General features: G+C 32.7%; 2 protein-coding genes across 2 annotated transcripts; both read right to left on the bottom strand.

Moving 5' to 3' along the window:
- Positions 1-283: 283 nt before the first annotated feature.
- Positions 284-5,630, bottom strand: LOC120199547 (polyamine oxidase 1-like). Its single transcript, XM_039200591.1, has 10 exons — positions 5,496-5,630; positions 5,086-5,335; positions 4,752-4,880; positions 4,601-4,662; positions 4,215-4,369; positions 2,969-3,112; positions 1,814-1,963; positions 778-1,032; positions 587-671; positions 284-498 (listed from the first exon to the last, which is right to left on the bottom strand). Exons 1-10 carry the CDS (start codon positions 5,545-5,547, stop codon positions 299-301), a joined length of 1,482 nt encoding a protein of 493 aa, XP_039056522.1. The 5' UTR covers positions 5,548-5,630; the 3' UTR covers positions 284-298.
- A 4,549-nt stretch (positions 5,631-10,179) lies between these two features.
- Positions 10,180-12,479, bottom strand: LOC120199381. Its single transcript, XM_039200477.1, has 3 exons — positions 12,286-12,479; positions 11,686-12,183; positions 10,180-10,781 (listed from the first exon to the last, which is right to left on the bottom strand). The coding sequence occupies exons 1-3, from the start codon at positions 12,422-12,424 to the stop codon at positions 10,261-10,263; spliced, it is 1,158 nt and encodes a 385-aa protein (XP_039056408.1). The 5' UTR covers positions 12,425-12,479; the 3' UTR covers positions 10,180-10,260.
- Positions 12,480-12,878: the final 399 nt, after the last annotated feature.

Below are 12,878 nucleotides of genomic sequence, written 5' to 3'. Positions count from 1 at the left end.
TGTTAATAATTAAAGTTTAATGATGTGAAATTGGAGATTTATGATTAATTTGAAAATTAAATTCAAGTTCAATGATGTACAATATAAATTACCAGTTTTTTTTTATTACAAGTAGAATAGGCCATGTGATTTCATATTTCTATATCTCTCTTCCCATTCCTATCCATTGAACTGGTACAGATATGGTCGCTTGTCGCTAAAATCCTGAAGCCGTACGATATTTCACTTTCATTTCACCTCATGGATTTTGTTAAGGGGTTCTGATTCAAACCATCCTTCTCATTCTTTGTCCATGCAGTCATAATATCGCTTCGGGAATGCCGAGCTTGCCGCTGAGATACAATTGCGTCGGAACGTCACACTTATGGAGACTTGACACTGCATCCGCCTGAGTTAATGTTAGTGCTAGCAAGGGCTCTATCAAGAAATTTTGGCTCTGTTTTTCGTTACGTCTTTCATCCCTTCTTATTTCTTCCACGACAGTTTTGCCCGTCTCAAATACCTGTAACACTCGACATTTAAAATCGAGGACACATTACACAATGACGTCGATTCACCGAGCTCTCGAATCAGATCGAACCATCCTTACCTGCAAGGTGTCCACCATGCACATAGCCATTGAATCTTTCACTTGTGTGTTCACCGGTAAAGAATATGCATCCAACTGGGGCCTGAATGTAACAATTTATTTATAGAGAGTTAATCATGATTGAATAATCTAACGCTGCCTGCTTTATGAGATTCATGCTTACTAATAGAAAAATACTAGTATTTGACCTTGATATCGTTGATGACTTGGTCATTAGAGACCATAGGGTAGTTGCTGTAGCTGCAACGCTGGAACCTGTTATTCCACCAGCGGGGAACAAGTACATCGGTGGCATTCGGTATTTCCGGCCCAAACATGTCTCTAAGCACAACCATAGCTTCCTTCAACGTCTCTTCATCGGATTGAGATTCCACACGTTTTGATTCATCGTTCGTCAAAGTTACGACCAAAATATTCGAACCGGGGTATGCATTCTCCATTTGCTGATGACCAATAGACCAGGGGTAGTTAAAAAAATGAATGGATGATACAACCTCTCACGGATTTACATCAAAATATAATTTATAAGATAAAGACGGAGTATCCTCATATTTCAGTTTTCTTCAACGTCAAGCAAATATATTGATTAATATTTTTTTGGTAATCAAACTGATTATCAAAGGCATTTCATCCACACCACAAAGACATCAGAAAATAACTCAGGTGTTTCTTCTGGCGGTTACTATCAACAAGGAAAATAACTAATGTTTTCCAGAGTTTAGGTATGTGTATGATGTGTGTGTGTGTGTGTGTAAGATACTTATACATCTGATAGTAGAATTAGCCTTGTCATTTATTTAGCAGTGTCATATGTATGTAGTGTAATCCCCGTTAACTCAATCTATATATTATTCGTTAAATTTAGACCCATCACGTAGGCTTCTAGGTTATTAAATGTTAATTATAGCCCCTACCAGATAAAGTCAACCACCTTCATTAGAAACTAATAACATACCAATAATTATTGTATCTGCTTTTCGCAGCTGCTTAATCATTTAAGTAACGTAAGGTTTTTTTTCACTCCAGAAAACGGGGTTCTTTATTATTACATGGCAAATAGAGCAGCCTAGGATCAAGGACAGTACGCCACAGAAATATTTCAAGGTAGTAAAAGAATTGAAGATTGAATTTTTATAATACCAGATAGTGGCAAGAGGATTAGCCAGATAAAACATCAAAGTTAGCTGGCAACAATATTATAAAGGAAATAGCCATCAAACTAACCTGCCAAAACGTGTAATATCCTCTTCTCTCGTGAGCATATATGAAGAACTCCTTTCCAGGCCCACAAGGCCAGAACCTATACGGAAACTTGAGGAAGATCTTGGTATACACCATCACATCACATTTCTCAATGGCTTCTGTTTTCCACCTCTGTCATCATTAAACATTATCTTTAACTTAGTATTTAATCCATAAAATATGGATCATAATAAGAAAAGTCTTATTTCAATACATCTCTATGAAGCTTTTTATAATTCCATTATGAATAGAAGGGCAAGTGGGAGATTTTTCCTTAAATTTCTTTGTGCTTTGGTCTATCAAATAGCCCAATTACAAATTTGGTTGTAGCCACAACAGTGGAAACACCTGAAACCCTACATATCTAATGAAGACATGAACTTCATTCTAATCCTCACAAACATCATTAAGGCGAATGTATTATGTCACTGGCTTCCAAAGGCTAGATCTAAACATGACTTACCTGCTCAGAAAAATGCTTAAATCATGGCGTGGCCTATAGTCCCCATAAGTAACTAAGTTTTTAAGAAAGCAACTATGAAATCATAAGTGCCCGAGGAAAAGCATGTTAATTATAACATTGCTAAAGATTAACACGTTTACTAATAATTGGTAATCATAGCATCTGGCAGTACCACTTTTATATTCCTTTTCTTTTTTATCCAAAGAAACAAGAAATGCAGCTGTATGATGAAGAATATTTTATTTGAAATTTATTAACCCCACAAAGTACACGTGTTGCAGTAAAAGAAAAAATCTCAACGCCAGAAAAGAGCTAATCACAAGAGCCTATGGGTTACAAAAATGTCAAAATCTGTGGATCATCGTGCAACCCATGGTATTTGCATATAATAAAGGCTCCTTGAAAATATATATCCCTTTCATCACCCACCAGTTAACTCTATTTAATACAGCTAAGTGGGTAGAGCTATTCATTTTGACTGTTTATAACTTTATGATATTTAATATTGTGGCCCACACCTTAACAAAAGACCAGAAAACAATTTAGTAACTCGCATCTATGGGGACCTATAGCATAGGGTTCTCATCATATTGATTCAACGGTCAAGATCTTCATGAATCACATGATGTTGATGAATAAGTGTTTATGGAAATGCAAGAAAAAAGGACACTTACGGGCAAAGGTGGCCTGAAGAAAATGAGGTCGCTTTGGAGAACACCAATGCTAGCAGACAAAATCACATAGTCTGCTTCGTAAACGCAACCATCCTCTGTTTTCACCGTGACTCCGTTTCTCGAGTGCTGCAATTCCCTGACAACCTGCCCCAAGTCCATGCCCAAACAAATAAAACATATTCAGCATCTTAATATTACCCTCTTAATTGTATGATAGTCAACTGGAACAGATTACTGAACTGAATTTTTTTTATAAGAAAATTCTAGAGTAGGTGAACTCCAAGGCAAGAGCCAAAACGTCTTATGAGTCATGAGATTCTTAGAAGTCAAAGCAAGAGAAACCATGCAGTTCAGATACCAGAAGCGGTCTAGCAGAAAGGGAAAGATTTATTGAAGGGGCCAAGGAGGTCCAAGCATTCATTACCCACTTACAGGAGGTTTCTATAGACTGTAAGGCATTGTAAACAGCATGAAAGGAAAAAAATAAAAAGGTAATTGATGTCTGATTTAGAGCAACGATAGTGAATACACCAACATAATAAATGGAGAACTCTCTATTTGCATGTCCCTATGTAAGCTTGACAGGACATCTCTCAACTCCAGGGTGTTGTTCTCAGGTCATTGTGGACGGTGCAGATTGCAGAATACTGAAAATTGGAGAATTCGGGTCCCTACTAATGGATGGTCAGTATCACTTCAGTGAATCTAAAGTGCCTTTAATGTCATTAAAAAGAAATATAATTAGAATAAAAACTATAAGGTACTGTTTAAGCGTAACCCCGCTTTGTATCGAGATTGCTCATAGTTGGGAACAGGCCCAACATTTGAGGCTGACTTAACTATTTTCTTGCTATTGATAATGATCATTACAGTGATGGAAATGAAGCAGTGGTCAACGTCTCTCCAACCATGATGATGACATTAAGAAAAAGGAAAAAGAAAGAGGAGCAAAATAATTAATCAACAAAAGAAATTGGAAAAAAGAAAACAGTTGACCCTCCATGGTGAAACCGAAGAAAATGATTGTATCTAAATAATAATAATAACAAAAGGTTAAAATAACTTTTAGTAAACGTCATCTGCAAACTACCAAAAGTGACTCAATCAAGCTTAAAAACAAAAGGAAAACAGTGCATGCATATAAAACCGGGCTTCAGGTTTTCTTTTCCTTTGTTTTCATCCTATGATCCAGTAAAAAAAAAACATAACATTATGTCATAAAAGATATCAAAGGATTGGTTCATACCTTGTTGAGTTTGAGGCGATTGTCCAGGATTTGACCCTCCGAGGTAAATAAAAATTCCTCAGCCATTTTATACAGTAAATATTCAAAACCTCTTTCATCTGCCACCAAAAACTCCCTTTCCCCAAAATCTACGTATGTTGATATTGGCTCTACCTCTGTATGCTAAAACAGCAAGCATCAGCAAAAAAGAACTAAAAGACTCGTGCATTTCAATGTGATAGTGGTGAAAGGAATTTGTGTAACAGAAATTTCTAATGACAGATTTCTGGAGCATATTTTTCACCAAGTAAAAAACAAATCCAAAATTCCAAATGCATGAACGAAAAACAAAAATGCTTTCCTTAGCATCCAAGCAGGGGAAAGCAAAAATGAGTCGTGCAACTTGCCTGCCATCTCAAAATCGTGTAAGATAAAGTCAATTGCGAGCTCTATTGGTGCCTTCGGTGATCTAAAAAAATCCACAATTGAAAAGGAAAGATTAATCCAATGATTGCTAAAAAGTAAATTAATAATTATGATATTATCATATTTTCTTACAAAGAACAGTCGGTTCTATCGGTGGCATCTTCGACATTGTTTGACTCGAGGCCCTTTAGTTTCTGAAGTGCTGAGTCCACCGCTTTATTGTACGAGTCGGCGGCGATTCCACTCGGAAATATCCTCCCGCTGCAATTCATTCATAAAAAGAAAGTATTTGCTTTAATTCATCCAGATGCAGAATTTCATTTCATTTTTTCTTTCTTTCTCGAAAATCAGAGATTTAACAGAATTTAATCAAAACGCTCATGTGGCTTTCTTTTTCACATGTAGCAATATTTAAATCTCAACCATTCGCCACCAAAGAAAACACCTAAAAAATTCAGATTCGGACCTCCGATCGTAGATGTTATAGCGGGCATTGCTGTAGTCGGAGAAGCAGGTCCGGATGCCTAATTTCGAGGCTATCTCCCAAACCGGGTTGGATTCTTTGCCACCTACACCAGCAATCCAACCCGCACCGAGCTCCACCGAGACGTCTCCGAACTTCTCTTTCCGGATCCTACCGCCAATTCTATCAGACGCTTCAAAGATCAACAAATCCTCAATTCCATTCTCAGCCAAAACCTTCGCCGCCGATAAACCTGTCCAGAATTACAAAAAACCCTTCAATTATAAGAGAACAATCTCAATCTTCTTTTTTTCAAATTATTATCTCATAGTAACATGTAATATGCACATGTTTTTTCGTTTTAAAAAGAGAGTTAAATATATTGTCGGGTAGAATTGTATAATGTTACAGACCGGAGACGCCGGCGCCGATGATGATAACAGATGACCGGGGAGAGGATTCCATTAAAGAAAGAGAGTGGGGAAATAAAGTATAAGATACGAAGACAAGAAGGAGAAAGGAAATGAACGAAACTTTTGCGTTGCGAGCTTTGAGTAGTGTTGGTGAGAAAGGAGAAATAGCGGGAGTCCGTTTATAGAGGGGGTTTTTTCCAGCATTTTTTATATTTTATTTAAATTCCGAGTTTTAATAGAAATTCCGGTTTTTTTTAAAGCTTAATACAAAAATAAGTACATAAATTATACCTTAAAAAATATTTTTTATTCCATAAAAAATTCTTTGTAAAAAATAGGTGTTTAATATTTTCAACGTTAAGTACCCAGATATTAACCGCCATTAAAATCTTCGTTGAGTAACATGTGTGGTAATTTTGAGAATTTATTTAAAAAAAATTAAAATTAAAATATTTTTTATTTGAAAAAAACTCAAACAACACTCGTGCTTCCCCTCTTCGTTCCCTCTTCCCTCTTTCAACTGTCATCGGTCAGCCAGTCATGATCATCGTCGTCATAAATACCAGCGTCGACTCTCGATCAAACACTCGTTAGCATTTCATTATAGTCTGCCATTGTTTGTCGTGGAGAAGTGTTCAAATATTCATTGGATTTTAAGCAATCGTCGTTGTTCTTCGACGATTCTGGTGGATTCCAACGTTCATAAGTCATGTCACCACAATCATTCGAAGCACCGCACAATTCCGATCAAAATCCAACCATTCTACGATGATGATGATGATGATGTTCAGCGATGGTTAGTGATGGGTTGAAATGAAAATCTTTAGTTTTTTTAAAAAAAAAATTGGTAAAAATTGAGTTTTTTTTATAAAAAAATCTTTTTTTTAAATCTTTTTTAAAAATAATATTTTTATTGTTAAAAGTTAAAAAAATAACGATTGGCACGTAAAAATGTAACTGGGAAAACGTTAGTCACTTATTTTTAACGAAAAAATCTTTAGATACTAAAATATTTTTCGAGAGATACTTTATACACTTATTTTTATATTAAACATTTTTTAAATGCTATTGTGCCATTAAAGAATAACTAATTATTAGGAATATATTTTTTTAGTAAAGTTAATAAGTTGTTGATAAATTATGTTAAAAAATTTATGAGGATTGAAATTTTTAAAAAATTAAAATGAATATTATTTTTTTCTATTATAAAACGAATAAAATGTGATTAGTTGTCCTTAATTATTGTTATAGAAATGATATAGTGCATTAAATTGATGAGTAATGTTATATTTAATCCCTCGATCGTAATTAAGATTTTATTTTATTTTTTAAATATTTTAAATAATAATTTTAAGAAAATAGAAATATATAAAAATACAATTATTTTAAATATAGAAATAGTTTTATAATTTAAAGATTTAAAATTACATAACAAAAATAAATAATTTGAGAATTTAATTATAAAATAAAAAGTCATCACGTCGAGGTAACAAGTTTTAAAAAATCTATATTTTTTATTAAAATTTTATCACATCGGAGTGATAAGTTCTAATAAAAATATTTTTTTTTTAAAATTATCATCCCCACGTTACAAGTTTCAAGTCACTCTAACAATTGTCGTAGTCCCTAAAATAAGATATCTAATATCATAAATAATTAATCCGCCTACAATATTGAGTTACAAGTCACTGTAGCAAACGTCGTAGTTCTTAAAATAAAATATCTGATATCGTATTGACCTAAATAATTTGTTCGCCTACTATATTGGACCAATTTTACCGTTCTCAAGACGTCTAGTGGGACTGTCTACTAACCCAATATCTTGTGGGTTGGATTAGGGTAACAACCCAATAGCCATGTTGGCCAACTTTCCATGATGTGATTCGCATTCCTGCTTCAACGCTAGACTCGGATCCATGAACTACCCTTGCGTAATGTCAAGATTAGCTCAATGTTAGTTAATATAATCTTTTTGATTTATACCTTTTTAGAGTATTTTAATTTTGTTATGTTTCAATTTAGTCAAAATATTTCATGTTAGATAGAAATAATTAGTTGACTAATGGTTGACGCATGTTATTGAGGTAATATTTTTATATATTAAATTGTTGACATGCCATATGTTATCTAAGATGATAATGTGATTTGTGATACATCACCTAAGGTGATAACATGACACGTGACTCGAATAATAATGTCACATTAGTACTTAAACACATATAAAAATGACATATAAGTAATATGCGTTGATTGTTAGTTAGTTAATGATTTCTATCAAAGAATGATAATTTTAATTAAAAAAAATTAATTTATTAAAGGTTAAAACAGTCTAAAAATAGAAATTAAATGATAATTTAGGGAAATGTCGGGCCTGTTTTTTTTTTAATAGAAACGATTAAGCAAACATGTAAGAAGGTTAGCCTACATTTCCTGCCACTTTCCAGAGCGTCGATCATCGGACGAAATAGTCTGCAAGTTCAACAGCCTCAGGAGGGTAACAAAAAAAACATGCAAACTAGATGAGCAATGCCTTAATATTTTAAAAAAAATGCAAACGCCTGGGCTAATTTTTTATATTGTGCCCTTATATTTTTAAAAGTAAAAAGTAAACGAGTTAAATGAGTATTTTTAGATGGTTTATGGATCAAGTACTTATGTGATAAATGAATTATTTTTATTTTTTAAGGATCCATGTTCAAACACCATAAATATCAGGGGTGTGAGTATTCAATGTCAAAAGATTATGAGTTATCTTTTAACATATATTGTCTTGTATTTACCTCAGATTAATAAAAAAATGATTTGAGTGTGTCAAGGTTCATTTATTATTTCAAATTAAAATTTAGTCCATATACTTTATTTTTAAGACTATGAGTTCATGTATTATTTTATTTAAAAATTTGATTCCTTTCCTAATTCATATTTAAGTTTAGGGTAAACTAAATGTTAGATATTTTTTTTCATTGAATTCAAAAAACATAATATTTACTCAATTTTATTTTTATTTAATTAAGATTTGATCACTTTTGTTTTTATTTAATTAAGATATGTCTTTTTGATTTAATTGTCGTTGCACCTTTATTGGATAGTTGATGTGACATAGTGAATTTATAAATTAAAAAGGGTAAAGTAGACAAATGCCACTAATGTTTAAGTAAATTTTTGTTTTCCCCATTGAAGTTTCAACAATAACAAATTGGTCACTAAAACATCAAATAGGTCATTGAACTATGAATTTACATCTAATTTATTCCAAAAGCTTCCTAATTTTTTGTTTATCATTTGAAATATTCGATTGCTTCATGTAAAAAAAGTTAATTTTTAAGTTTTACTTTTTAAATATAAAAATATGCATGTATAAATTGGAAAAAGAAGAAGGAAAAACTAGAAAGCTTTTGGGTAAATTAGATATAATATTATTGTTCAAAGACCTATTTGATGTTTTGGTGAGCAATTTGTTACTTTCGAAATTTTAGTGCGGAAAACGAAAACTTACTCAAACATTAATTACAATTTGTGTAGTTTACCATTTTAAATTTTATAAATTCATTGTACACATAAGCAATCCGTTAAAGGTCTAACAACAGTTAACCCTTAGTGATCGCATCTTAATTAATAAAAACAAAAGTGACCAAATATTATGTTTTTTGAATTTCGTGAGGCAAAGTTTATAAAACTTAAACTAAAGATATAATCTTATAGTTTATCCTTAAGTTTATCATTAATTGTTAATTTGACAATTATAAAAAAAAGGAAACATTTTATAACTTCTTACGTTTACAATTTTATCAATTTAGCCCTTAATATTTCAAAAATAGAATTAAGAATTGAACAAATATAGTTTTTCAACTCTCTATTTTATAGATTTTTAGGGGGCAATTTGATAAAAAAAATTATAAACGTAAAAGATTATAAAAATTATCTTTTTTTAAGTTGTGGGTTCATCAAATAATAAAATTGAATAAAAATTAGGATATAGCCTTAGATTTTCAATTAAAAAAATAATATAGGGACTTAAGTTTGTAAAAGTAAAATATATGACTAATATTTAAATTTTAAAATAATACATAAACATTTGGCGTATTTAAACTTTTATAAACATATACTCAAAAAAATGTAATAAAGTTAGAAAACTCCATTAATGTTTTGATTTCATATTTTCTTTTACTATTGAATCATTATTAATCACAAGTTTACCCTTTTTGCATAAATTATAAAGTTAAACTTAATAGCTCTTAATTAATAGGGTATACATAGGTGAACACAAATACATTTAGTTTATAACATTAACTCATCCATAATTACAACTTGGTCTTATATTTTTTTTCTTTTACCGAAGTAAAAAGTTGAGTTTGAAAGTAGTTTATACTATTAACTCATCCATAATAACATTAACTCATCCGACGTTAATCATTTGGGGCGCCTGAAAATAGACTATGTTGTTAGGATTGATCCCGTCCACCGTAACTATGTGTTATTAGTCTATCCGTTAAATTTTTAACGACGTGATACTAAAATAAAATAAAATAAAACTAAACGAGAAGTAAATCCCATCAAATGAATCATCAAAAATAGCGTTAGCATCTTCAAACCCTTTTTAAAATCTATTATGTATCCATCATAGTGAGCAATGGCAACATATTTCTCCATGTATGGTTTACACAGCTTACGAAGAGCCTCGACAACAACTAAATATACAGTCATAAAACCAACCAACACTCTTACAAGACCCTTCAATTACACATTAAATGCCTGATGTGCTGATCTAGGCAATCGGGTAAACCCGAACTTCATCCAAAATAGGACCGCAGAGAGACCCGAAGTCATCGGTCTTGGTGTGGTAGTAAGAGCTGTAGAATGTAATCCTTGTCCTGGCCGAATCTGCTTTGAACGTCAAGCCTGCAGCCCTGAATTCGCCCTTCCCTCTAGACGTGAAGGGGACCTTGGCCGTATGCTTGGCTGCGAATGCCTCCACCATCATTTCCCCGTGGCAACCGTTCCGGGCGTCTCCAATGATGAACGTCATGTTGTATGTTTTGTTCGGGATGGTCCTCAGAATCTGAGCAATGGCGCTTTCTCTCCCAGCGACGAGCTCAACCGCCGTGTATCCGATGGGGACGTTGAAGTGTTTCGAATCGATGAACTTCACTGCTTTAAGTGATTCGATGATCCAGCCTGGGAGTGGGGACGTGAAATCCTCTTGTCGGGGAGGGAGCAAGACACCGTTTGAGGAATTTACAAGGCGATGAGGTCCCTCTTCAAAGCCATGGTTCTTTACCAAATTATCTGCAATGTTAGTGTTTGTTAGAGATTAAATATATAACTTTGCATTAATCAAACATATATATATATATATTGCAATAAAAAGCCTTCTTATTAAAGGTGTAATACTAAAATTAGTGCCCAATGTTTACTGAAATGAACATTTTGATCCATTTACATTTTATAATATTTTGGTCTTAATATTTAATTTTAAAGTAAAAAACCTCAACATTTAATGACATAATCACTTTAGTCTTAAACTGAAGAAATTGATAAATATTTATTAGAATATACATGTATATATTATCAGTACAACTTTTAAATAAAAAGAGCAAAATAAATTTTAGAACGAACATTATCAATAAAATAAGTAACTAACCTAAAAGATTCTGGTTTTCATGGTGAACATGTGTCGAGTATAACGTACATTTACTTTTATTCCTTTTTTTCAAAAACATTTTAACTATAAATATTTTATTTTAATGTAAAAAATCTTCTATTTTGAATAGTTATATATATTTTTTAACTAATAATTTACATCTAATTTTTTATCAAAATAACACGTTAGAATTAAAATGCTCTAAAAAATTGAAGTTATTATTTAATCAAATTTTAAAGTTATTTTCTTACTTTAAAATTTAGGATAAATTATGTATTTAATAATTAAATTATTAGTTTTGATATGTTCTAATACCTACACTTTTATTTTTTTCAAAAACACACCTAACCTTAGTTCTCATTTCATTCAAGTACCCACTATTAAAATCTTTAGTTTTTGTCTAATTTTCCTACCCAGATCAAAATTGATCGTTAAGTTTAAAAAAATATTAAAAGTTTACACACTAAAACATGTCAAAATTTATAGCAAGTTTAGATGCTAAAACTAATAGTTTATTAAGAAATGCATAGCTTATCCTAAAATGTGTACCTCTGGTAGGCCTTGGACGGACAAGCTCCTTAATAGCAACCGCATCCAACAATGGACCACAGGTGGGCTGTTCTTGGACGCCGGGATTGTGGAATACAACGGTGGCGTACTTGGTTTTGGGAATGAAACCCCAAGCATAAACATCGTCGCCGAAGCTGCTGTACAAGGTCTGCAACGGTATGTCCCCCGACTGCGTACCCACCGATACCCTCAACACCTCCTCTTGCGCACAGGTTCTCGATGCACCAAATGTCAGTGCGTACAGTACACCCGGTTTAACTGGTATTGTTTGCGAAATGGTGGCCTCGTTGCCGAGCTTCACGGCATGGACGCCATGAGCCACCGCATAATACATCCCGCCAGGTTGAGGCCCGCCCGAGATGTACTCCACTAACCCTTTGACGGTCCATTTGGGAAGCGCGTGTGGGCCTACAAGGACTGTTTTCTTTATGGATGTTGGTTTCGGCTGCTCTTCGAAGTTTCCATTTTCGAGGTACCCTGAAGCAGAACAAGAATGTATATTTGGGAAGGTTATTCAACAATATTGAACAAAGTCGAAACCTTCAAGCTGGTCTTGAAAAAGATGAAAAGAAATCTTACCTTCAAAGGGCTTAGAAGCGATTTTGGCATGAGCATAACGTCGAGCACCTCGTTTAGCTGAAACAAGAGTGTTGGGGCCAAAAGCACAACCAATGAGCAGCAGGGTAAATGCAAGCAATAAGGATGCTGATATCTTCATTCTTTTTACGGGGAAAATGAGAGAGAGAACAGAGGAGTGAAAGAGATGAGGGAGGGCTACGGAGGGTTTGGATGCATTTATAGCGAGAATTGAGAAATGTGTTGGAAAGAGAATTGGAAAAAAAAATTAGAAGAACTAAGTGTAAACCAACTATTTAGTAGCTAAAGAATTAGTTTTAATCTATTTCAGTATTTAAATTTTTAATATTTTTTAAAATCAAATGTAATAATTGGTTTTTATTTTATTTTAGTATCATATCGTTAAAAATTTAATGTGTTTTATATCTAAACTATCAAGTTTGGCCCGTTTAAGTACCTAAAATTAAAAAAAAATTAACGTTAAATTTTGAATAATTGTGTTAGAATAAAATAAAAACTAAACTTTAGATATGATTTTGAAAGAACTGAAGGTTTAAGTATTAAAACAGATAAAAACTAATAATTTATGTACTAAC

Source organism: Hibiscus syriacus, unplaced genomic scaffold (assembly GCF_006381635.1).
Source record: "Hibiscus syriacus cultivar Baekdansim isolate YM2019G1 unplaced genomic scaffold, ASM638163v2 tig00005459_pilon, whole genome shotgun sequence".
Classification (NCBI taxonomy): domain Eukaryota; kingdom Viridiplantae; phylum Streptophyta; class Magnoliopsida; order Malvales; family Malvaceae; genus Hibiscus; species Hibiscus syriacus.
This window is presented reverse-complemented; position numbering and strand designations above follow the sequence as displayed.

Coding starts and splice junctions, on each gene's coding strand:
- LOC120199381 (XM_039200477.1), bottom strand. CDS start 12,424: ATGAAGATATCAGCATCCTTATTGCTTGCATTTACCCTGCTGCTCATT. Junction 12,184..12,285: donor CGCTTCTAAGCCCTTTGAAG/GTAAGATTTCTT, acceptor GTTCTGCTTCAG/GGTACCTCGAAAATGGAAAC. Junction 10,782..11,685: donor CCGTCCAAGGCCTACCAGAG/GTACACATTTTA, acceptor CTAACATTGCAG/ATAATTTGGTAAAGAACCAT.
- LOC120199547 (XM_039200591.1), bottom strand. CDS start 5,547: ATGGAATCCTCTCCCCGGTCATCTGTTATCATCATCGGCGCCGGCGTC. Junction 5,336..5,495: donor CATCGGCGCCGGCGTCTCCG/GTCTGTAACATT, acceptor AATTCTGGACAG/GTTTATCGGCGGCGAAGGTT. Junction 3,113..4,214: donor ATCGCCTCAAACTCAACAAG/GTATGAACCAAT, acceptor GACTTGGGGCAG/GTTGTCAGGGAATTGCAGCA.